The sequence below is a fragment of the Mus musculus genome, chromosome 15, assembly GCF_000001635.26.
Source record: "Mus musculus strain C57BL/6J chromosome 15, GRCm38.p6 C57BL/6J".
Taxonomy (NCBI): Eukaryota; Metazoa; Chordata; class Mammalia; order Rodentia; family Muridae; genus Mus; species Mus musculus.
The window spans coordinates 68,919,050-68,944,878 of record NC_000081.6 but is presented as its reverse complement, the minus strand read 5'-3'; the positions used below and the strand labels follow the sequence as shown (position 1 = coordinate 68,944,878).

General features: G+C 46.9%; 1 protein-coding gene across 3 annotated transcripts in view; it reads right to left on the bottom strand.

Moving 5' to 3' along the window:
• The window catches only part of Khdrbs3 (KH domain containing, RNA binding, signal transduction associated 3), a 173,403-nt gene extending 156,916 nt beyond the window's left edge, over positions 1–16,487 (bottom strand). Inside the window, exon 1 of one of the 3 annotated variants that reach the window (XR_383979.4) lies at positions 16,046–16,487. Coding sequence is in view for 2 of the 3 variants with exons in the window: in NM_010158.2 (NP_034288.2) it covers positions 16,046–16,133 (88 nt within the window). In the remaining variant the exon portion in view is untranslated. Of the gene's footprint in view, positions 1–15,221; positions 15,713–16,045 lie in introns of those variants that run through there. The other 2 variants (NM_010158.2, XM_006520410.4) reach the window with 2 other exon arrangements.
• Positions 16,488–25,829: the final 9,342 nt, after the last annotated feature.

Genomic DNA, 25,829 nt, shown 5'->3' with positions numbered 1-25,829 from the left:
TTCACTAGGAAGCTACAATTCACTTGGGCAAAAGAACTGCACACTTTACTCAAGTCTGTAAAGTACAGGAGGGGTTCCTGCCTTTCCCTTCACCAAAGCCACACTAATCAACTACTCAACCCACCAACTTGTCTGGCCTACAGTACATACAGTGGAGCTTCTGTACAAAGAACATAGGAAGCAAAATAAATAAGTAGAGAGGTAAATAATACATACATACATACATACTGTCCACAAAACTCTTTCTTCATCAAACTCCCTTTTTAAGCAGCTTTTACCATTTGGCTTCTTCTTGCAGTAAGACAGCTCCAGAATACTACCCACTGTGGATCCACTGTGGCAGCCACTGCTTCTCTCCATTGAGCAATCCAGAACCAGAAAGCAACCTGTGGGGAAGGCAGCAGCAAGGAAAGTGCCGGGGTCGGCTTCCTACTGAGCCCTAAGCCCTAAAAAAGGGAGCCAACCATAAATCTCTTGTGGGTCCCAAAGGTTTGTGGCCTCTGTACCTTACATATAGACCTTAGGGAGCCAAGCAGGTCCTGGCCAGCACTAGGATTCAGGTTCTAAGATCTAACTAAACCTAAGCATTCGCAGTTGATACAGTCACATACATCAAAAGCAGCCACAAAGAAACTGGATATTACATGGTGTACCGTTAAATCTAAGTCAACTGGCACGGTGTGAGCCAACACAAAGTCAGAGATGAAAAGGAGCTACCAAGGGCTGTTGAGTCTTCTAGGGGAATGAGCCCATGATCACCCCACATCCTGGGCTCTGTTCCACTTTAGCTGCTGAAGTTCAAGGCTGTGCCGGGATTAGTAGCAGCGATAGCAGCAAAGCTTAAGATGCCATGTAAGAAGCAGCGCCCTTATAAGTGTAATTTGGATCAAACACTCTTTATGAAGGTAGGAAAAAGCAACAAGAGAGGCTGCCCTTCTGCCCACCCTTCTCCTGTCAGGATGCACCCACAGGGCCTGGGATGCAGCCACAAACTCTGCCATGGCTGTCTGTGAAATGGCAGATCTCCTCAAAGCCAGTTGCTGGACACTCAAAAGCAGAACACTCTACTGCCTTCCCTCACCAAGAAACCTGAAAGAGGGGATCGTAAATAAAAGCATGGGGACCAACTAGTCCCCAGCGTGCTGTGCCCTCCTCTCCAGGCTACACTCTAAGGACCCAACTTTCCTGCCTGGAGGTGCTTAGGTTCTCCTGAGAGAAGGAACTTCCAAAGCTCCACTGTGACTGATGCAGTGGGATCCGTGCAAAGTACTGTTAAAGAAGAGGCCCACACTGGGCTCTGGGAATACAGATGGCGAGGACAGGGGCCCATTCTGATGCACAGCAGTTGAGGAGCCTGCAGCCCTCAGAGAGTCCACATAGTAGCAGTGCCCAGGATGTTTCTGCTCTCCATCAGGGTCACTCTGAAGTCCCTCCCCCCTCCCCTGACTAGAATAATGCACTACTTGCTCCTAAGCAGGGCCATAGTATCCAGGCTGTCTTTATTACAGCACTTACCACCCTACAATATAAATGTCTTTTAATTTGGCTGCTTCCCCACTGTGCTGGAAACTCTTTAAGCAGGGATAACGTATGAGCCAGCTCTGTTCCAGCACTTAGCCCAGCCTTGTCTAGCTCCCACTGCTTACAGATGGAAACCACCCCTCGTCTGGGGAGACTGGAGGAGAGACACACCCTGCCAGCGAGGGTGCCCCTAGAAGGCTATGATTTCCTCAGCACAAAGTCAGGCCTCTCCTCTATTCAACTTTCCAACAAGACACAAATACTGTCTCTAGGAATTTTTTACTGGAGGCAACACTGTGTGCTATGGACACCGGTCAGCCACAACTTCTTACACCCTCTTCTAAGCGCCTCTAAGATGTACCCAATAAGCATAATCTTGGAGCCTAGGAGTCTGTGTTGAACTCCCTGAAGGAAGGAACAGGAACACATATGCTGCTACCTCACTAGACTGGAGAAAAAGAAGCTTGACTGAATATTAAGAACCTAATAGGATGTTAGCACTTCACACAGATTCTCCCAAGACCATTTCGGGATGAGGACATGGACGTTAGTGGTGCTCATCACCAAAGGGAGTGCACAGCTTAAGTGGCAAGAGCTGAGAAAAGGAAAGAACTGCCGGACAGTATCATCCAGAACACAGCCTAGCAACTGGCAAATCACACTTCTTAATTCTTATCTCCACATGCTTTTAAGTCACTGTACAGACTGTGAAAATACAGAGCAAGATTGTGGCCTGGTGGTACACTCCTGTAACTCCAGGACTGGGAGACTGAGGCAGAAAGATCCTGAAGTCTACATTAGTCTAGGATACCTAGAGAACTGATACCAGCCTGAGCTACACGGACAGACTCTGCCTCCCAAACTGAAGAAATAAACTGAACACTGGGGCTTCTGATTCCTGTTTTACTAAATGGTGGGTATTCTGTCAAAAACCAGAGCCTGGAGATGCAGATACACCAAGGAGCGACAGCCTCAGGTTTTTCACGTAAAAACAAAAGAAAAGAAGTAAACAGTTACTACCAGACTGGGAAGCTCAGAGGGTGGAACAGGGTCTCCAAGGGCAGCGCACTAAGAACCTGTGAGCCATTCCAAAGATGGGGCTGAGGACACTTCCTGCTGCTCCCAACAAACCTGGGGGCCAGGGAAGAAGAAACAAAGGTAAACGGGACGAGCTGCCCAGCCAGGCTCCAAACTGACCTTTGACCTCCAGGAATAACAATAAATACAAATAATAAAATAAAATAGGGAGACAATCAGAAAATCTCCAGGGCCATGGGGGATGTCTTAAGTGGGTGTGGTCACATCCCCATGGCAAGCCACTGCTGAGGTCTGTGGTCACCAGGTCTCCACTGCAGTGTCAAACACACTCCAGGGCAGACAGTGTGCTTCAACGGGTGATTGTTTCCGATGGCATACCTTCCTCTGACAATCGAATATAGTCCTTAGAAAACCCTCTAGTCGCTGCACTCAAGAAGTCCCTTTATAAGTACATTAGAGCCATAAATTTCATCAAGAAAATTGTGAGGAGGAAAAAAAAAGTCATTCTTGTAACAAGAAAAAAAAGTATAAATCGGGGATTTCTTTTTCACCCAGGTGACTAGCACCAAAACTCTTGCCTCTCTGCTGAGCCGGAGAGAGTCCTGCAAAGCTCCGCAAGGACCTTCACTAAGAAAGGGCCAGGCTTGGGCAATAGCTCCGTCTGCGTTCGCCATGCAAGCACGAGGACCTGAGTCTGGATGGCCAGCGCCCCAGCAAAAAGTCAGCTGCAGCAGTGTGCGTGCCAGCCTAGCACTGCATAAGCGGGCTGAAGGAACCACAGGTCTGCTGGCCACCCAGTTTACCTGAATCAGCGAACTCCAGCTTCAGGCAACGATCCTGTCTGAAAATGTACGGTACAGATGAGAAGAACACCTGATTTACACCTCTGGTCTCTGACCTGCGTGTGTGCGTGCACACACACACACACACACACACACACCCCACACACAGAAGGCCACCATCTTATTGTGCCACAAAAACTTACTCTTATAAGCTTATAAAATTATTTTCCCAATATAATAATACATAAAACACTGAATAACATATGCAAAATGGTTTAAAAAGACATTCATCTTGCAAGTATATTGGCAAGTTGCAAGATACAGGAAAGGACCAACATAAAAGAAATGAGTTGTCTGCAGTAGACACAGCACGCAGCAATTTTAAACTCAGGACAAGTACCTTCTATTATGCCCCTCCTGTGGGTGACAGGCTCAAACAACACTTTTATCAATTCTGGTCTTTGGGCTGTAACATGAGAGCAGTATGCAGTAGGCTGACTAATAATGTAGCAGCCTGATTGCTTTTAAAAGCCTTATCAGAATGCACACACACCCATTTACATACTGTGTATTCTGCTTTCCTCATCTGCTAACAGGAGCTTAATGCAAGGAGAACCTCAAAAATATCTGGCCTTTGGTTTTTCCAGAAAAAGCCTAAGTTGAGCATGAAGACACAGAGACACGATTACAGACACCAATCTGCTCCCCAGACCTCTGAGCAAGGGGGCCTGGAAGCAATAGTTTATAGGAACATTCCACCATGAAAGAAATCAGGGCACAGTGTAGGACAGGGCTGATTTCAGCACAAGGCAACAGAAAATAAGCCCTGGAATAAAATGCTGCCCCAAATACCCAAATCCACAGATGCCCAATCCCCGAATATAAAACAGGATAATGCTTGCTTATACTAAGCTATTCGTGTGCTCTATTCAGTAAGCGATCACTACAGTACACAGTGGTACCTAATACTATGCAATCCTGGATGACTTACAAAACAAAATGTGTACATGTTTAATAAAGGTCCTATTTTTTTCAAATATTTCTGTACATGTTTGGTTAAAAACACTGACAGATATATAGCAACCAGTTATATACAGCCCATGGATATATATCATACTAGTCATACACACATGTAATAATCCCATCAAAAGGACCAAGGGTACAGGGCAAAGGGCTTCCAGTACGCACACATGGGACAATGTAAGCATCAGTTTATACCGTAAAGGTCCATAACTCCTTGATTAAAAGAATCCATGACTAGACAAGATAAATGAGATAAACTGAACAAAGGAAGGTAGGGGGAAGGAGTAGGAGCAGAGGGAGGGCAAAAGACAGGCCCCCTCTCAGTAGAATGCCAATAGATGAATGTAGCTGCAGTAGAGGAGTAAGGAAATTGCCATTTTATAAATACCACACACACAGCCACGTTTCACGTTGTTCAGAATATGAATGGGTGCTAAAGTCTGTAAGGAACACTTTGAAAAAAAAAAAAAGGAACATTCAGTCTTAAACTAGCGCCCAAGAAAAGCACCAGGTGTTACTAAAGGAGAGAATTTACTTTTCAGGAAGACACCAGCATGACTTCAACCAGTCACCAACCTGCTCACCGGTGCTGTGAAGCCCCTGGCCACGTGCTCTCAGGTGCAGAGAATGTACTGCCTCCTCCTCAACAGTACAAGAGAATCAGAGAGCCCAAAGTTACAGAGACTCTTCCATGAACACTGGTATGTCCTCAGAGGCAGGGGAAGGCAGAGGGCTGTCTCCATTAAAACACTAGAAACCTGGCAGCTGGACAAGGGCTGTCTCCATTAAAACACTGGAAACCTGGCAGCTGGACGCACTGTGTGTTGCTCTGGACCTGGACCCCTCAGGGCAAAATTGGAACAAGTGGCAGAGACAGGTAAGGAATTGAGTGAGAGGCCAGCATCAAATGTGAGCTTCCACAGCCTACAAGAAAAGGCGTTTCCAGTTAGAAAGTATGCAGAGATGATAAACACTAAAAGGGCAACGCCATGTGTAGGACACCACAGCCAATCCTAACTGGTGAGTTCACGGAGATAGTGAAACAAGAGTCTTAGCACTATCCGTTTACTTCTGTGTAAGTGGAAAACTATTTCAGAACAAATCTGTATAGGGGAAAATGTATTTTGAAAGTTGGAGGAAGGAGAGACAGATAGGTAACTACAAGACAGCGTTAGAGGAGGGAACATGAAGATAAGGAACAACAGAAAAGTCAAAGTTGCCTGAATGCTGCCAGCACCAGGCCACTGACCTTACCCTACTCAGCATCCGGTTCATACCTCGTTAACAAGAAAGCCACCCAGTCCTGAGAAAAGTGGAATGAGCTTCACAGCATATAACCCACTCTGCAACAGTTCCTTAGCAATGTTTACCTCCCAGACTGGGTCCCAAAAATTCGACAAGATGTAGGGGGAAGGAGAGAAAGGAGGCCGGAGACGGCTCTGTGGTTGCACGCTCTCGCTATTCCTGCTAAGAACCTTGAGTTGTGTTCCCAGCACCGACACTGGGCAGCTCACTACACCAGCTTCAAGAGATTTGATGCCCTCCCATGGATTCTATAGTCACACATGCAAACACACACAAAAGAAATAAATGAAATCATTGAGAGGATTACTTACTTGTTAAAAACAATAATGAAGGCGACAGCAAGGACAACAGCAGCAGCAGTTTTTGCTCTATGTTCTCTACACACCCAGCCTGCCAGGGAGCCTCGCACAAGCATCACACAGCGGCGCTACAAACACTCCAGAGCGCCGGAACCTGTTTAATCACCATTTGCAGACAGGGGGCTGAGGCGGAGAAGAGTTGAGCCACAACCACAACACATCAAAGGCAGTGCTAAGACATGAGCCCAACTATGCTGACACAAAACTTAACTATCCTGTTCTGCAAAATAGACTGAGTCCGACCCCAGGATCATTTATTTCAGCTAACTAGCTTGCTTGCACACAGTGTAGGAGCTAAGGCAAGGGATTTTTCTAAGTGGTTAACTTCTGTTTATGCTCTCTGGGCACAACTGGACTGAAAGGAAGAGACAAAGAAGCGAGAGCAGTAAGAAAATCCAGTCCCGTTCCCACAGAAAGCAGTTATAACCATTCATTCTGCACTGGTCAACGGGAAAGAGCTGGGGTCTGAAACACAGATAAAACAGGAGGAGCAGCGAAGACCACGGGAAGACCTCACGTTAGATAGCACCGTCACTTCGTCTCAGTGACACCAAATGAGCTCAACAGAGGCAGAACCGTTCCAGTTCAGTTTAGTAGAATTAAATATTCCCAGTTCAATTTAGTAGTTCAAAATATGTCAAGACATACTATTTTAATTGATGATAATCAATTTTTGGAATTCTTATAGTCACTAGATATAGTGATCCAGTATTCAGCACTGTTAAAAAAAATCACCTTAAAAGAGAGGCATGTTTGTTTTTCTAAAACCCTCCTGTGGCTCTGTCCCTGGCACAGGCAGGCCCTCTAACTCACTCTTGTCAATAGCAGCAAAAGGCATGAATAGGCAGAAAACCCCACACCAGCTGACAAACCTTTCTTACTGTTGCTTGCTGTGTATCTCAGACTTTGATATGCATGCCCCAATGCAAACTAACTCTGAGAACTGTAATTCCACTTTGAAGGAACAGACCACAATGGCCCATAGCCACAAGCCAGACCATCCTAGTTAGCTCAGAGTGGTCAATCTAGCGTTTGTAGAGTCTTTCATTAGGTCACAGAGCCTTCTCTAGACTCAAACAGTTAACTGATCCTGTGACCGCCATTACTTTATCTGTAAAATGAGATGAACAAAATTCGTTTCACATAGTAGTACCAGGACTAAATGAACTATGTGAAGAGCAAGCTAGCAACTGTGCACAGCACCCCTTAGGAACTCAGAAGCATGAGCAACTAGACAAAAACATGCCTCTGTGTCCTGAAATGACGGCAAAAGTAGACTAAATTTGAAGGAAAAAAATAGTAGAAATGCATGAAACCCCAAAGAAAGGCAAGCGTGTGCATCAGTGCTAATTTCAGTTCAGGAGTTAAGCTAGGTGGGCAGAAGAGGATCTTCAGCTATGTGGAGCGCCATCTAGTGGAAGAAAAGCAGAGCACAGCTATGTATTATGATCAGAAGAACACCACTGTGAAAATGAGAATGAAAACTGCCCCTCCCCACTCCCTCTAATTTCTCAATGGGACCTGGAACCAGTAGTGACCCCCAAGTGTAGGATTTATGCTGAAGGGAGAGATCAAAGACGTTGCTCGCCCACATCCATGCCCTTTACCACGCCAAAGAAGAGCACCAGTAAGATGCCAGAACACCATTAAGACTCTTAAAATAGCAGCAGAAGCCGATTGGTGAAAATCATGGAAATTTACAGCCTCCCAGCTCAGAGCAAGCTCTCTTGTGCTGCAGTGTCCAGACACGCTCTAAGCTGTGGTCAAAAAAAGGTTTATGGAACTTCATTTGTTAAATTTAGGCTTAGGGTGCTGTGCCCTGACTAGCGTAATGAAATAAAACCAGGGCTGCTGGTTCTGATGGAATTAAAGGGGCTTCCTAAGCCAGAACTTCCAGGGCTGGAAAACTCAGATCACCCTCATATCAGAAGATTATCATGCATAATAATGCTAGGATCTGTGTGTGGTCACTAGACACAGTGTGTTTGCCAAGTGACACCAGTACTCACACACCTGTCTCGGGACAGTCCACAACAGCAGGCAGTAATACTTTAGAACCTATTGTGTGTTCTATATTACATGTGTGTGAACCACCAATCATACTAACAGAGCATTGGGTCCTCAACTTGTGAATGGGCAAATTGAGTGTCTGAGGAGTTAAGCAATTGGACAAATCTGAAGGGTGTCACCTTGCATAATCAGAGAATTCTTTCTGCACCATTTGGTCTTTGTTGGTTGGGTATGGCTACTCCCTAAGGAAATGCCATCCACCAGTCTCCACACTGGCGGTAGGCACAGTCTGCCCCTCTATAGCACGTGGAACCTCTTCTGCTCAGCAGATCACTGGTGCAAGGCTTTGCAGTTAATTAAGCTCTATAGTTAGAGCAGTCGCAGTGCCTGCTTGCACACTACCCCAGGCTCCAAAGCACAAGGCAGAGTGACCTTGATTAATTAGCTGACTCTCCTAATCAGTTTTCTCATCTGTAAAATGAGCTATTCTTTCTTTCCCTTCCCTTCCCTTCCCTTCCCTTCCCTTCCCTTCTCTTTTCTTTTCCTTCCTCATTTTTTTCTTTTCTTTTTTCATTGAGATGGGTTTCTCTGTGCAGCTCTGGCTGTCCTGGAACTCACTCTGTAGACCAGGCTGGCCTCAAAGTTAGAGATCTACCTGCCTCTGCCTCCTGAGTGTGGGGATCAAAGGTGTGTACCAGGACTGCTGGGCATGGTATATTCTTTTAACAATGTTAGAAGAATTAAATGAAACAATATACATAAATCATGAAAATGAGAAAGGGCCCTGGATAAGCAGCAGCTTCAACAATAGTAATTTCAAGTCATATATGTTTAAATATGCTCCCTTCAAGAAAGCCAAGGCTATTGATTGTGGAAATATAACCTTGTGCGTTAGCATTCCCTCATTCCCTCCCTCGCTCACTCCCTCCTTCCTTGCCTTCCTTCCCTTTCTTCCTTTTGAACCTGGCTTTGAAGGATAGGGACTTTCTCATTATACCAGAAACTAAGTAAGAATCTAATACACTCTGAACCAGTTGATTCCTTGGTGACCAAGAATTAAAAACAAAGAGCTCTGTCTGCAGGTTCTACAGGCTCTTTCACACAGCAGGCCCTGAGAGAAGGTTTCAGTAGCACACTTTCTAGGCCACGTTGCCCGCTTTCTCTGACTCTCGGGATGCATACATAAGTAAGACTCCTCACCTTGAACACCCACCAAGGCTCATGCTAGTGTAGCTGGAAAGCTCAGGACACAGTGGGTGGCCTTTCTGTTAAAGCACATTTTCAGACACCTCTTTTAAAAAATTCATCATCACTAACGGAAATTCCTAGTGGGCTTCTACCATAATCAAACTTTTATTTAAAAACAACACTGAGTAACAGCCTTTTACATCCTTTCTTTTTTTATTATTAGACATTTTCTTTATTTACATTTCAAATGCTATCCGGAAAGTTCCCTATACCCCCCTCCCCCCCGCCCTGCTCCCCTACCCACCCACTCCTGCTTCTTGGCCCTGGCGTTCCTCTGTACTGGGGCATATAAAGTTTGCAAGACCAAGGGGCCTCTCTTCCAGTGATGGCCGACTAGGCCATCTTCTGCTACATATGAAGCTAGAGATATGAGCTCTGGGGGTACTAGTTAGTTCATATTGTTGTTCCACCTATAGGGTTGCAGATCCCTTCAGCTCCTTGGGTGCTTTCTCTAGCTTCCCCATTGGGGGCCCTGTGTTCCATCCAATAGCTGACTGTGAGCATCCACTTCTGTATTTGCCAGGCACTGGCATAGCCTCATACAAGACAGCTATACCAGGGTCCTTTCAGCAAAATTTTTCTGGCATATGCAACAGTGTCTGGGTTTGGTGGCTGATTATGGGATGGATCCCCGGGTGGGGTAGTCTCTGGATAGTCCATCCTTTCGTCTTAGCTCCAAACTTTGTCTCTGTAACTCCTTTCATGGGTATTTTGTTCCCTATTCTTAACAGATCCTTTCTAAGCACTAAAGAATTGAAGTTCCAGGCCTGACTCTCTAAGCTCTGCCTCCTTTCCATTTTGGAGCCAGAGATGCCTCACTGGGGAAACCACACACACACACACACACACACACACACACACACACACACACACAGACACACACACACAGACACACACACACACAGACACGATGGCAGGACAAGGATAAAACTACAGACCTTGCAAGATCCTGAATGGGTCAGAGAGAACGCACTGGAAGCACCTGGCACTAAAGAGGCCCTCTACCCGCTTGCTTGTATTTTAACCATTCATAAGTGCTGTCCCAGAGAGAAAAACACCTCGCTTCCTGTTTTAGTAAACATGTATGCCTTTCTCTCTCCCTTCTTCAGTCAGACAGATGACAAGTGGCAAAGGGGTCTGGTGATACCCAAGTTGAAGCTGGCACAGCTTCAGGGCAGTTCAGTTGTTCCTCTGACTTCCCATTTCTGGCTAAGCATGTCCTCAGTGGTATACACTTTTAATCCTAGCACTCAGGAAGTCAGGCAGCCAGACAGGAGGATCTCTATAAACTCGAATTCCAGACCAGCCTGGTCTACATTGTAAGTTCTAGGCCAGCCATGGTTACATAGTAAAACCCTGTCTAAAAATAGAAAAAGGAAAAAAAGAAAGGGAGGGAGGGAGGGAGGAAGGGAGGGAGGGAGGGAGGGAGGGAGGGAGGGAGGGAGGGAGGGAGGGAGGGAGGGAGGAAAATTTCTGGCTGGTGCCTGGAACTGCAAATTAACTCCTTCAGGTAAGGAGATGTATATGCTATGTGCCATGAGCTTTCAGGATTCTAACGATTCTAGTTTGACTCTACTTCCAAAATTAAAAAAAAAAAAAATCCCATTATGAACTTCAGAAGGAAGGCTGATTGCAGTGGAGTGCACTGGCTTAACAAGTTCCTCAGGAAAGAAAAAAAGTAAATAAACATCTGATTCTGAGCAGATCTGACAACATCTTCTCATTATCTCCTGAGAAAGATCCCTACTGTTCCTCCACACTCAGAATCCTGGCAAGCTCTCCTGCTCTCCTGCTCTCCTGCTGGCTTTCACCGCACATTTCACTTGGAGCTTCCCCTCCTTCCTCAGTGATGTGTACCTTAGAGACCTCACCCCCGCCCCCCAGGCCTGGTTGTCCACAGAGGTCAGGAGAAGAGGGCTCAGTGGCTGTCAACTCCCAGCCTACTTTCACTCTTTCACCTCTATGGTAATCACTCCAGGAAGGCCTGAGTTCTGTTTGCAAAGCCCAAGCAAGTATGGAACTTGACCAATACCTCCTAAAGACAGGAGGCCAGGGGAGACCAGGTCTGCCCCTAACAGGCTCCCACTCTCCCACCAGAGTGAGGAGAACTAGACCCCAGCATCACACCAGGGCGGAGGTGAGCACTGGACATCACTGCAAATGAGAAGGAAGCAACGGAGCCCTGCCCTTTGCTGGGGGGAGGAGAGCAGACGGAGGAATTAAAGCAGAAACCTGGAGGGAGAGGAATAAAATTAGACAACACATCATGTATCTTTCAACCCAATGTGGTCAGGGAGCAAGGGAAGGAACTGCACTTCAGGCAGCCCGGCTTTCCAAGTCTGCGCCTGTCACTAACCAACTCTCCTACAGCAACCTCACTTCCCAGACCTCCGAGGGTCAGAACAGAATAGCATGGCAAAACCCAACAACCCACTTTTGCCTTCTCTCTGACGCCCTCAAAGGGTGCCATTTCTGATAAGCTGTACAACTGAAAACCTAGCCCAAAGACCTCTCCATCCCTGGGGTGTCGGCGGTAATTAGAATTCCAGCATCGCCTGGGACAGAGGGGCTCAGAAACACTGTTCTAGTTCCTCTGAACCTCTGATCGCTCTGTATCCCAGAACAACAGCTGGGAACTGAGTTCCTAAGGAAAGAAGACATCTATAAACCTGAAACTTACTCTCTCCTACAGTGGAGCATAGCCGCCTTCTAACTCATCAGCACAAAAAAGCCTGGCACACAGGCTGGGTCCCAAAGGTCCAAGTGCTGGAACACTGTATCTCTCTGTAAAGCACTGCATAAAACTCAGAAGTGGCTGACCTCAAACTGAGTCACTACATCCATCCCCTCCAAACGCAAACTCCAATAACTCACAACCAGAAGCGAAACAAACAAACAAACAAACAGTAATGGCAGCCTCCTCTGGATGAGGTAGGGAATCACTCTCTGGAGTGTACAGGTGCCACACCTAAACAGCACTCTGCTAATCTCACCGCTGAGCCCTCACTCTACAGGTCTGGGCGCATTCAACCAAAGCAAACCGATTTCCCAAAGGGAGTCCCCCAAATGGAAGCCACGCCACACCACTGAGTTCTGTTCATTATAAGGAAATATGGGCTAATGGCCCTCTTTCTGCATATACCTAGGCCCACACATAGCTTAAATAATGCAAAGGACCCTAATATTTGAGAAGCCGAGGTCCGATGGGTCACACGAAAACCATCATTTTGAAATAGCAACAAAGGGCTTATCAGCGTGAATGCACAGACAGTCTCACATCACTCTGCTTCCTCCTGTAAGCAACAACAACTAAATATAACTTGGCAGAAATAGCCACCAATCTATACATTATCACATAATTACAAACACAGGGTTTTGCCTTGGACAGACTTGAACGGGGAGCCATCCAAACCATGACCAAAGTGTGACATTAAATCACGACACAGGACATTCTGGGGAGGGACTTTATAACTCCGACTATCTCCCCCTGGCAAATGTACCAGGTAGCACGCACCACCCCTGTAGTCTCCAACTAACCTCCCCAGCAGGACGTGAGCACTTCACACTGTAGGCATGACCGGGGAGCAAACCGGGGGAGTGGGGGGGAACGGTGAGTGAACACCAAAGCTGCATTTCTTTCCTTTCTTACCACGCCTGACTTCTTTTGTCTTCAATGCCAATTAAGCACTAGCCTTACTTTTATTGGCAAGTGAGATTTTACATTTGGGGCAATCAGAGAGAAGCAGTTATCTTTGAAAATTAAAAGTCAACTCGGTAACTCGTGCCCACCATGAGCCACCGGCCTGGACAAAAGGCAGCCGAGTACCTGCATTGGCAGAGGTCTCACCTGATGGCTGCCTGCACCAGTCCTTACTTAAAGACTGTAGCAACAGTGATAACTCAACCAGGACGCTGATCGATGTTTATGAATACCGCATTCTGAAATAACTACGTCTCATTTATAATCTGTCTCATTATTGTACGGTGCTGATTACTAAACTAAAATACTGGTCATGGGAGGGCTTTAATTCACAGGTGCCTTGGCCTGGGAATTAAATCCTTCAGAAGTCTACAATGGAGGTCTGCTTCTTCAAAATGCAGAAAGAGCCCCCTGTCTCCTACAGCAGCATCAATCCTTCTAAGGGACATAGTAATTCCCTCTCTTACATTAAACTAACCAGGGACAATCATATTCACTGTACTGATTTCAACGGTAGTTTAAATGGACATACCAGAAGAGTTCATTTCATCTCTTGGGGGAAAGTCACATGTAGAAAGAAGAATGTCTTTCAAGACAGAAGATGTGGGTTCAAATTAATTCTCAGTACCTACAGGCTGACATGCAGCAGGGGTCCCAGCAACCTCTGGGAAAGCACTGATTGTCTTGCATCCGGGGCTGGAACTGTGAGGATGGAACTAGACAGCAAGTCTTCAAGTGCCGTGGAAACTTTGTAAATCCTGTGCAAAACCCTAAGGACCGTGAGCTCTGGGGACATTAGCTGCGGAGTCTCTCTCGCATGCCACACCATAGTAAAAAATCATCTCAGTATCGACCATCCCCACCTGTGGGAGATTCCAGCATAACCTCTAAAAAGACTTTCTTTGTAGTAAATAACATGCTGTCATATAACCAGGAAAAGGGGTGGCTATCAGATTTCAAATAAAACTTTACCAAAAATCACCCAAATGCTGACTTCAGACCTGATAGTTTGATAGTTTTTTTTTTAAAGCCCTTGTAATGTTGGAGTTACGTAACCGACCATAATTAATATTTCAAATGACAGAGCACCGTGTTCTGGGTATCAGGCTCCATCTCAAGTGATGCAAAAGCTCACAGTAACAGAAGCACTCTGGCAGCAGAGCATCCTTCGCCGTTAAGAAATGTACTTCTTACAAGAATTACAGTCCGGATGAAAAGCAAGGCAACCGAGTTCAAAGCCAAACAAGCCAAAAAAAAACAAAAAAACAAAAAAACAAAAACCACCTCCCACAGTGTCTGGTTCAAGGAATGGAGCCACTACTAACGCCAGCAGACACAGGAACCGATGGAACTGTGAGCATCTGAACAGCACACGGTACGACAACACGACACAGGAAAACAACCCAGACTTTTAAAAGAACTCCTTACCCTTTGAAACCAGTCTCAAACTTGGGAGTCCGACCCAAGTTTGACTTGGTCTCTTCACCCGGAAAAAACGTACTTGGTTCTGACCATTTCTAATCCGCTGATCTCACACGTTGTACAAAGAAATTTCTTACAGAGATGAGAGCCCAGCAAGAAGCCAAAGCTAGACATAAAGATCGGGAGTGGGTAGTACAAACCTAACTGCAGGGACCTAACTACAAGACTGCTCAGAAGGACCGGGCAGCAAAACTTAAAATTCCTTTCCACTAATTTAAGACTGAACAACGCCCATGACTTTTTTCACAAGCTCCGGTATATTAAAGAAATCAAAATAAGCATGCCACTAACCATTAACGGGAGAGGCTGGCAAGCATATTTCTGTTCAAAGAAGCTTCACTTCTTGGAGAAAGTAATTCTCTCCACACCACCCCCACAGGAGGACAACAGCCTAATCCTGACAACTGTCTACAATAGGCAAGTAACAGAGGTCGTGGTTCTAAAACATAGGTGTCTACACACAAATAGAATATGTCTGCCTCATCTTTCTCTCCCAACAATAAGAGTCAGGACCAGCGCTGTGAACAGCATACCCCCAATAGGATCCACTAGACAAAGTGATTCATAAAAATGGTTACAGATCTGACCAGATAATGTTTCTGTCATATCCCTTAAAAAGAAGTATGGAAAAGGAGAGGGGTGAAAAAAAAAAAAAAAAAGAACCAGAGGTTCCCAGACCATCTTCCTCTGAAACATGAACCATGCTGGACCCGGGTGTCGCAGATAGATCCGGTAAAGGCAGGCTTCATTTACCTTCCATCCCAACAGATGATTCAGGAAGCCAGAGGAGAAGTAAACCTGAAGAATACTGTCCTGGGTAGGCGTGCCTCCATAAACCCCAGTGTCCCTGTCCTTGGCACTTCCCGGTTCCTTTTACCACCCGCGCTGGTTGGAGGAGTGTGAAAAATGGCACAGGCGGGTGGATCGTTTGGCAATGTGTTCAACCCTAAGCCTGACACCAATGAGGGTCACCCGACCAGCTTGTCTCAAGAAGAGAAAAGAGCGAGCAAGAACTGGCTCTCTGGCGGGCCTCCTCTACCAAACTGAGACCTTCAAGGGCCGCCTGCCTGCCAGGCTGGCATGAGTGCCCGCCCCCAGGAACAGCAAACTGCCCAGCCGGCGGCCGCCTAGGCACACACAGAAAAACCGTGGGAGAGAAGCTGGGCTCCTCCCTCGGGGCCGCTGGAGTCCTCCCCTCTATCGTGCTTGGAGGATCTGACCCTAAACCTCTTCCAAGGTCCCCAAACTTCACTAACAAACCAAGCACCTGTTCCCTTCACCTCCTGCGCAGCAGATTCGCCCAAGCCCATCCTTATCCCTGATGCGCTTTCTTGCAGCTCCTTAGATACCCCAAACACCCCAGGTCCCAGGGCGTCCCACTCTCTTTCTCTCTGGTGGACTCATCCAGGACCAGTCCAGACACAGGCTCCTACACGCTCTCTGTCCTCCTCCCAGAAGTTTCCCCTGGGTCCACCAGGGTCCCCAAGGAAGAGACTCCAGTCCCTTGCTGATGTCGGGCCTCCTCCCTCCTCTCCGGAGCCGGCTACGCGGGTGCCGTTAACGGCCGCCGAGCTCACCTCGGTTCACCAAGCGCAGGGCGTGCGTGAAGGAGGGGTCCAGAGAGTCCTTCTCCGCCATCAGCTCCGGCAGGTACTTCTCCTCCATGCTCGCCGGCCGCCGGGCCCGCTTCTCCGCCCCGCGGCGCGCGCGCGCCAGCCGCCCCGCAGCCCGAGCCGCCCGCCCCCGGCGGCGCGGACCCCGCCAGGCGCCTCGGCGGCTAAGCCGGGCGGGCGGCCGGGCGGCGGCGGCGGCTCGGGGCGGGCGGCGGCCGCTCAGCCCGGCCCCGTGGAGCCCCAGATCACCGCGCTGCGGGCCGCGGGCTGCAAGGCGGCGGGATGAGCGAAGAGAGCGGGCTGGAAAGCCGAGGAGCGCTGGCCAGTCTTGCTCGCCGGCTGCGACGATGCCTTGCTCTGCCACGACCCGCCCCGCGCGCCACCCCGCGCGCTCTGAGCCGCCGCGCAGTGCCCCGCGCCCTCCCCGCCCCGCCCGCCGCGCCTGCGCGCTATGCTGACCGCCCGGCGCGCGCCGCCTCGTGGGGGCACTGGGACTGCGCGGGCCCGCAGCGGGGACATTGTAGGGGCGCTTCCGGTCCCTAGATCAGGGGTCTCCATCCAGGGCTCCCCGATGAGCGTCTGTAAGCTGTCCAGCATTGCCTTGTATGTGCAGTCTGGGAAACTGAGGCTCATGGGTCAAGTGGCGCGTCCAAGGTCACCCGTCCTAGCCAGAAGGGACAAGGGCAGAGCCTTTGGAGCCCAGGTTCATACTGCCAGGCTCTGGGAACAGGCAGTGCGACCAGACTCCTGGTTTGCCAAAGCACCACGAACTTGCCCAACTTAGGTCGCTTTGCTGTCCGCTGCTATTTGTACGAAAATACCGCCGGGCAGGACTTAAAACGCCAGCCTCCTGAGACCCTTGGCGCAGAAGTCGGTTACATAAAAGCGCCTGCCCTTCAGACTGTCTTTGTCTTCCGAGACTTGCTCCGTGTTGCCCTTCTCCTTATATGGTGGTGTCTGGACGTGGATGAATGAGTCTCTCTAAACTGTCTCCAGTAGGGAACCTACCACACCACGCATGGTGGTGATGTCTTCTGTCGCCCTCCGACAGGCAACCAGACCCCAGCAAATGCTCTCCTAGGCTCCTTTTAGATCCTCTGAGGTGTGTGGAATAAATGTCTCACACTAGACCAAGGACTCCTGAGTCCCTGTTCAGAGGATATCATAACCCCAACCTCGATAACCAGAGTCCCTTGACAGTGCTCAAGACTTCCCTAGAAAAACCTTAATTGCTTCGTTTTTTTCCTCTCCCTGTACTCTAAAGCCCTTCACAGAACTACAACTCCGCTTTCACTAGCCTAGGGCTATCTTGGGGAACAGCAAATTTTGTCTGAGGGAGAGGTCTCTAACACCTGTTGTCAGGGACGGATGTGGAGAGAGCGCCAGAACAGTGTGCTGAAGGAATCCCCCAAGCACCTGATCCCTTTTCCAGCCTTGTGTGGACTTGGTTGCAGGTTAGGTACTACTGTAGCGTCCCCGACAACAACCTCCCCCTTGTCTCTCTTTAGTCAGAACTGGCAAGTGGCAGTAAAATACAGTGGTTAACTAGTTCTGACCTTTTAGCAAACTTAGGTCATTTGTGCCTCAGTCTCTTCATCTATCCTATGGAGATGAGAAAAGATTATTTCTTAGGAACCTCATAAGGATGTACTATTTCACAATCACCAGGCACAAAATGAAAGCCAGACTGTTCTGTGGCAGTCTCCCTCGCATGGCTGCTTTCTGAGGCAGAAGCTTCGAAAGGCAGCAGGCAACACCATCTGTGTGCTCCTTGATGCTGAAGACAGAGCACAACCCCAGCAGAGCAAGCTCATAAGGGTAGATCCTGCTTCTGACCCTGAGCCCCATGCCGGTCTGGCCATGCAGTGTGGCCCAAGTCTGAGCCTCACATCTGGCCCCCCAAGAACTATGTTATGTCAGCAGTCCCTGACATAACATAGTTCTTGGGGGGCCAGATGTGAGGCAGTTGGGGAGTTCTTAAGGGAAGGTTTTTCTCCCTTTACATCTAAATAGAAGCACATGCCTCTTGCTCTAGTCTCCCTAGACTTGAATTCCAGGGATCCTCTGACAAACACTACTGAGGAGAAGAGGCAGGCAGAGTGCCTGGTGAAACAGCGCTCCCTGCCCCGTGTCTTCCATTTTCTGCCTCGGTAGTAGTCTAAACTTTCACTGATGAGTATCTTTATTAAGCAGTTACTAATTATCTTTATTAAGCATTTACTAATTATCTTTATTATGAGCATTTACTAAGTGCCAAGCTGCTCTGGCAGCTTTATACATCGTCCTCTTGATACCTGCAGGAAAGATTCAGTTTATCACCATTTACTCATCAAGAAATCTCCAAGGCTGAGGAATTTTATACTTTGCCAACTGTGCCACCACTGGCAAGCTGAGATTCCAGGCCCTCCTAGTCTGAACCCTTCCCACACCTAACCCTTTCCCGGGTAGTGATCTGAGCCTGATTAGATCTCTGTCCCTCCTCCAGTGGTGCTTTTGGCAGAGATGTCCCGCCAGCAGCTGGGGAGGAGGACTGTGTACCATGAGGCCTACAACAGAGATGCTAACGCGCCTGCTCTGGACCCTCCTCCTCACAGAACTCTCCAAGTGGGCAGGTGCCCAGCCCTGTGAGTGCTCATGCTGGGTCCTCTAGGGGAGAAGACTGATGTTCCTGTAAGAGGCTCAGAAAATCGTCCCCACCCACCAGTCTGGCTGGACCATAAGATCCAGGGCAGGGCACCACCTCCATGTTTTGCTGGCTACTCTGCTGTTCTTCATGAAGTTACCATCCCATGGGTGATGGGTCTTGGAGAAAGTAATAGCTCCCCTGCAGACATCAGCCGGCAGTGATATAAATTCAAGCCTTTGGGATTCTAGGCCAGAGATCTCTCTAGAATACCCTGCTCTGGCCAAGCACTTCCTGTGGACTGAGACTGCTCTGGATTTAGAAGCAAAAGATGTCTTCTCCAATGGCACCTCTGGACAAGGGCACAAGGGCACTGTTGGCTTTACACAAGGCTTTACATCTCCTGTCCACACTCCATGGAGTCCCTCAGCTGGCATAAGGGAACATAACTACCTTTCCAAGTCATTGTCTTGACTCTCAGTCCCAGAGATGCAAGGAGTATCTCCCAAGCCACTGTTACCCATCATTCCAGGCTACCAGAAGGAGCACAGCCAAGTCTCTGCAACCCCAGAGGGATAGTTGTCATTTTATAATCTCCGCCGACTTCCAGGCCTTCTTTCCCAGGGAGAGACAGACCCTTGGCCTCTGACATCAGCTCCAGTGAATCACACACACTGCTGCTGTGCCTGACACCATCAGGGCATGCTCCAATCACAGCCAGTGTCTGTGAGCTAGTTTTCTTCTATATAAGGATTGCTACCCACATTACAAACTTCCCTTTGAATGTGTAAGAGATATGAGCCCTATGTTACATTCTCATGAGTGGAAAAGTTCAAATCTCATTCTGGCCCCCATATCCCTTACTTACTAGCTACCAATCTTTCCCCAGCAAGCATTATCTCTGAGCACCGGGAAAGGGTCAGTTAAGATTTATACCTCACTAACCTCCACATAGACACAGCATTAATGCTTTCTGACTCCTCCTTCTCTCTACACCAGTGTTATTTATGCTCTTGTTCATGCTCACCACACTGAGTCTTTGTCTTCTGTGTCCTTGGAGCCTTCTCAGCTCCTTAGCCCAGCGTCTGGTTGAGCAGTCAGGTCAATGCAAGCAGTCATGTATTCAGGGATCACTCCTTAAAAATAAATTCTCTAACATCACTGTTACTCCAATCTTCGAGACAGTGGCTTTGTTATGTAAGGGGGACACCAAAAGATGGCATAGCCTCACCTAGAAATCCATCATGAGCATGTTACAGCAAAAGACACCAAGAAGATCCACTCTGGGCTCTGACTCCAGTTTTTGCCATAGAAAACAGGTTACACAAGCTTAGACTGTGTGGCTGGAAGGGTAGAAAGCAACCCTGGAAGGAAAGGAGACACTTTGGAAGGCAGGAGTCACAATGTTCAGAGCACATCCACAGATCAGGAGTGACTCCACGAGGCCCCTACTCAATGCAGAAGACAGCCAGAAGGAAACTCAAACATCAAGTAAGTGTGACTAAGAAAGTTGAAACAGTCCAGACATTGGGAGGAGAATTAGATACATTTCCTCGAATACACGTGAACATAATATGTACACAAAGAGAAACACATATGCACATGATCATACATGCGTATATGTACACTCAGATAATCTATCATTTCTGTTCCACTCAGGCTACAAACAGGAGAATCATGTCCTCCAGCTTAATCACTCACATACCTAGAGACACCTAGCCTGTTGCTCTGTATTCACAGGCTTTCCGTGCAAGTCCTCGTTCAATCTGATGGATGGCAAGGCCAGGTCCTCTTGCATGTTTCTCTTTACTGCAGCAAAGCTACCCAGTCAACGCCTGTTCAGCAAAGATGATGCCACAGCTATTGCACACACACCCCCTCGTGGCCAAATTCGGAAGCACATTCCCTCAAAAGTTCGAACTGTGTGGCAGCCACTTGGGTTTTGGCCTCCACTGAAAGGAACTCCAAGGACTGACATGTCAGCCTAAGAAGGAAAATAATGAACATTCTAATGTGAAGGAAATGAAAGGGGAAGAAGGTAATGAAATGCAGGTAGGGGAAAGAAAACGAGAAAGTGGGAGAGAGCAGAACAAAAGAAAGTAAAAGAGTTATGCAAAGAAAAACAAGAGTAAGGAGCATCGGGGGAAGCCTTCCTGTGTTTAAAGGTAGGCATGCAAAGGAAGCAACAAAGGAACAAGAATTAACACTGTCCAGGGGCCTCAATGTGACAGCCAAGTGTGTGCAGAAAAGCCATCTGACCCCACCTACTGGCCATGGTAATTCCAAATCCTTTTGTCTCCATTTCTAAGCCTGGAAAGTGTAACAAGTAACAATTGTTCTCAGCCGGTGTGGTGGCGTAGGCCTTTAGTCCCAGCACTTGGGAGGCAGAGGCAGGCAGATTTCTGAATTGGAGGATTTCTGTAGTTCTAGTCTACAACGTGAGTTCCAGGACAGGATGGAAATTGCCATGCATTCTCTGATCTAGCCGTGGTGGAAATGGGTTTTGTTAGTTTCCTTGATGTGGGAGCTGCCCTGTATCCTTCACATACTGTTCTAAAAATGTGGCATGTGGTGGTGGAATGCACCAAGTTATCACCCACTCCGGCACTTTGTAAGATGCTACAGTTTGAAAAGCACAGCTGAAATGTAAAACATTATTGCCACGATAGTAAAAACATTCACATCCATCTCCTAGCCCACAGTTTCCTGTTAGGATGCATAAAGATACACACACAACAATTTTGTCTACATGGTGGGTTTTTTGGGGAGAGGAGGGCTCAGTAAACTGCATATTTTGAGTTTGGTAAAATAATCAGAAATAAAATATTTTTTGGCAGTATCAGACTCACACATGCACAGCAAGCTGGTCAGGTGATGACATTTTTAAAGTCCAGTACAGATAGATGACCAGTGTTGGGGGCTAGAGAGATGGCTCAGGAATTAAGAACACTTGCAGTTCTTGCAGGAGACCTGAAGTCTGTTGCAAGCACCCAAGTCAGGGGCCTATAAATGCTTATAACTCTAGTTTCAGTACATCTGAATCCCTCTTGTGACCTCCATGGGCACCTGCACTCATCTGAACATACCAACACAGAGATGTACATATATACAGGTAATCAAAATGAAAATAAACTATTTTTTTAAAAGTGTCATTTTTTTCCTGAAGTTAAAGCAAGATGAGATAAGCTTACCAAAAATGCTTGTAAGAAAGAGCAGACATGAAGTTGTATATTCATGTAAGAACACTGAATTCCCAAAGAAAATATTTCAGAACAAAAGTAGACTTCTTGACAGTAACTTTAAGAGAAGCTATGTGTGACCAAACATTTCATTCTCTGCTTTCTCTACAACATACTGCTAGCTTTCACACATCTGAGCTGTCACCCCTACATTGATATATTCTTCCCAAACCCCTGTTTGTTGTTAATGGAGGAGGGAGGCAGGGCATCCTTAATCAACTTCATTCTACATCAGATGATGGTTGGCATACAGCAGTATGCCAGATTCCTCTAGCTGATATTATCGTTTCAGTGGGTCCTCCTTGGTCTCTCTAGCTACACTTACTGGAGACTTGTCTGCAATCAATCACCATTTCAATGTACAAAGCTTAATGATCTATGCACAGTTATACATGCTGAGCTCCCAGGAGCACATACTGGTTGAAGCCACCTGCTAAAGAGCCAAGCACAGACAGCGGCCTCCTCCTTGTCAGGCAGGGACTGTGGGGTAAAGCAGCTTCTTCAGGCTTCTTTTGGAAAATGAAGGAAAGATAATTCCCTACAAGAAGTTACTCTATGATCCTCATGAGATAAATGTGAAGTGCTGACCCCAGGAGCCATGAGCACATGACAAATGACATCTCAGTAGAACATCACTGTACCATGATGGCAGGGAGGGGTATTGTGTGCTGTGTATATAACTTTAACTTGTCTGGAAGTCAACAATGTGAAAAGAAACAAACAATAATGAAGCCATTTATTGAACCCAGCACATCCGAAAAGTATTTCAATATTGTTATCAAAAATCTAAAAATATTGGTGAGCTTTAACAGCCTTTTTTGGTAATATCTCAAGAATCTAGTATTTTGCATCCATAGCACTTCATAATTACATTCAAATATTTTCAATGACTAACAAAAAATACAAAGTTGTCATTTATGGGAGCATGGTCTACACTATTTTAAATTTTAAATTCAATTGATTGAATAGCATTATCAGTAATTGTTTACTACTAACAACACCCATTCATGTGTTAATTAGCCATGTATGTGTGGACAATGGCTGTGACATTGGACAGTACAGTGTGACAGGATGTGATCTAGAATCAAAGCCCTGCTGTCAGTACCTAACCAAATAAATGTGCTTTGTCTCACTCTTCACAAAGTTCCAAAGTATATTGTGTACAACTGGGGTGGTGGCTACAAGATGCTATTGATGTGCTAAGTTCCTTCCCTTCACCATCCTAGGCCTGACAAATTTGATCCCCTTCCACTTTGGGCATCATGACCTCATCCAAGACAGGAATTAGAATTGATGAAGAGCCAAGGAGGAAAACGGTTAGCACTGCTCATCCCTTTCTGCTGATGAGATGCTCCCCTGATGCCCTATGAAGTGTCATTAAAGAGGCATACCTCAGTAAGCGTCCATGTTTGCAGGAGGCGGCTTCAACAGGTGTAGTGCTTTTTTGAGATTCCAGTTAGGGTTCTCTGTTGTGATAAATTACTAACCAAAACCAACATGGGGAGAAAGAGGATTTTATTTTGTCTTACAATTCCACACTATAGTCATCACCGAGGAAAGTCAAAGAAACCATGGAGGAGTGCTGCTTCCTTCCTGGCTTCTTCTCCATGGCTTGTTCAGCCTGCTTTCTTATACAACCAAGGATCTCCTGGTCTGGCCGGGGATAATGCTGCCTACAGTGGTGTGGGGTCTCCCACATTATCATCACCAATCATTAACGGAAAAATGTGCCCCCCAACACTTGCCTTCAGGCCAGTCTGCTGGAGTATTAATTCAATTGAGGTTCCCTCCAACCCCAGATGACTCCCCCTTGTGCCAAGTTGACCAATCACTAACCAGTACACCTGAATACATTGCCATTGCCAGAAGAACTGGAGGTCTTCAGTAAGGATAAAGAGATGATAGATACTTGGTAAGCAACTAACCACCTCCAACAGAGGTGGCACCTGCAATTGTCATGGCTATGTCTATTGCTGATACTACTACTACCACTGAACTACTACAACCGAGTTCTCCCATATTCTAAAGGATGGGGGCTCACAATCTTCAGAACTTAAAACAAGAGTTTCGTGTAGTTTACACTATTTAAAGAAAATAACCCCCCTTGGGGCTTTACATCTTAGAATATATCCGAATACAGCTCATGAGATCGGTACATATGGGATAAGAGGAGAGAAGGAACGGACTGCCTTTCTGCGAGGACTGTGGATAACAGGAGGAACAGACTGGTGGATATGGTGCAGGCAGGAGGTGCCTGCTAAGGAATGAGGTAAAATCTGGCTCTGGAATTATTGTCTGATGAGATTGTGCTTCTAGCTGCTGCCCATCGAGGGCCATCATTTCTTACAGGCATCAGGGATGACTGTATGGGATCGGATTCAGCTTTGAGACCTTCTAGTGACACTGACTTTTAATGTCCTGTCTCTTTAGTCTGCCCCCCCCCCCAATTTATCACCAAGCAGGAACAGATGCACTGTCAACCTCAATATTATGCAGGCGCAACCTGGTTTACTCTCAAAAAGGTGCTTAAAACCTAAGTCCCATAGTAAGGCAACTAATATAATCACTTCCCAAGCCAAATGAAGGGATGAGATGAGCTAGTGCACACAGACTGAGCGTTATGTCCGCACACGGAAAATCTCCATTGTAATAGTGTATTGTTTTCTCTTACCGTGTTATCACACAGTGAGTTCTCTATTTTCTGTTTCCTTATATTCCTTTTCAATTTATTAGAGTCCTGAGAGGAAAGAAATTGTGTACTCAAAAAGGGCTGTAACAGGATTTTACAAAGAGGTTATTTACAAGGTTAAGGTGGGGAGAAAGGAACTGAACGGGAAGAAGGCAGTGTGGGAAATCAGCAGAAAACCTGGCCATCCTGCCTCTAACAGTGAGGCAGAGAAAACAAAGTCTCTGACAGCTATAGAGGTAGAACAAAGCCTCCAACAAAGACATGGCTGAAGACAGGTAACACACCAGAAAACAACTGAGCAAAATTTGTTTACCGAATTGCCATTATTCTTTTTATCTAAAGAAACCTTTCCAAAGAACACACTGTTTGCCTTGTCCTGTTGAAAAGAAATCATTGTGACAAATAACTGTCAAAGTCACATTGGTATGGAGAAACTCTCTCCTTAAGGTATGTATGCTTTTGCTAAGTGGCCCTGTATTTCTTAGGTGGAATATGAAACTATGTTTCCTGTGGGTTTGTTCCCCCAAGGACTATCAAGCCCTTACTCCTGCTGTAATCATACCTGCTTTGGAAGAGGCCAAGAGGGCGCTGTCCATGCCCTTGGTGCTGATCACCCCCTTAACTTTCTCCAAAATGATTTATATATTTACATCACAAGTGCTGCCCCCCACACCCCAGGGTTCCTTCCCCCATCTCCCTTCCTTTCACCTCTGATAGGATCTCCCCTGGGTGTCCCCCCACGCTAGTGCATCAAGTCTCTGCAGGATTAGGGTGTATCTTCTTCCATTGAGGTCAGACAAAGCAGCCCTATGCTACATATGTGCTGGGGCCTTAGGACAACTCGCATATGCTCTTTGATTGGTATCTCAGTCTCTGGGAGTTCCTAAGTGTTAGTTGACATTGTTGGTCTTCCTGTGGGGTTGCCATGGCCTTCAGGGCCTTCTATCTTTCCCCTAACTCTTCCATCTAATGGTTAGCCTTGGGCATCTGCATCTGGCTCAGTAAGCTACTGGGTAGAACTTTCCAGAGGACAGCTATGCTAGGCTCATGCCTGAAAGTACAATGTATCATCACTAATAGTGTCAGGGATTGGTGCCTGCCCAAGGGATGATTCCCAAGTTGGATGGGTCACTAGTTGGCCATTCCTTCAGTCTCTACTCCAACTTTGTCCCTGAATTTCTTTTAGACAGGGTCAAT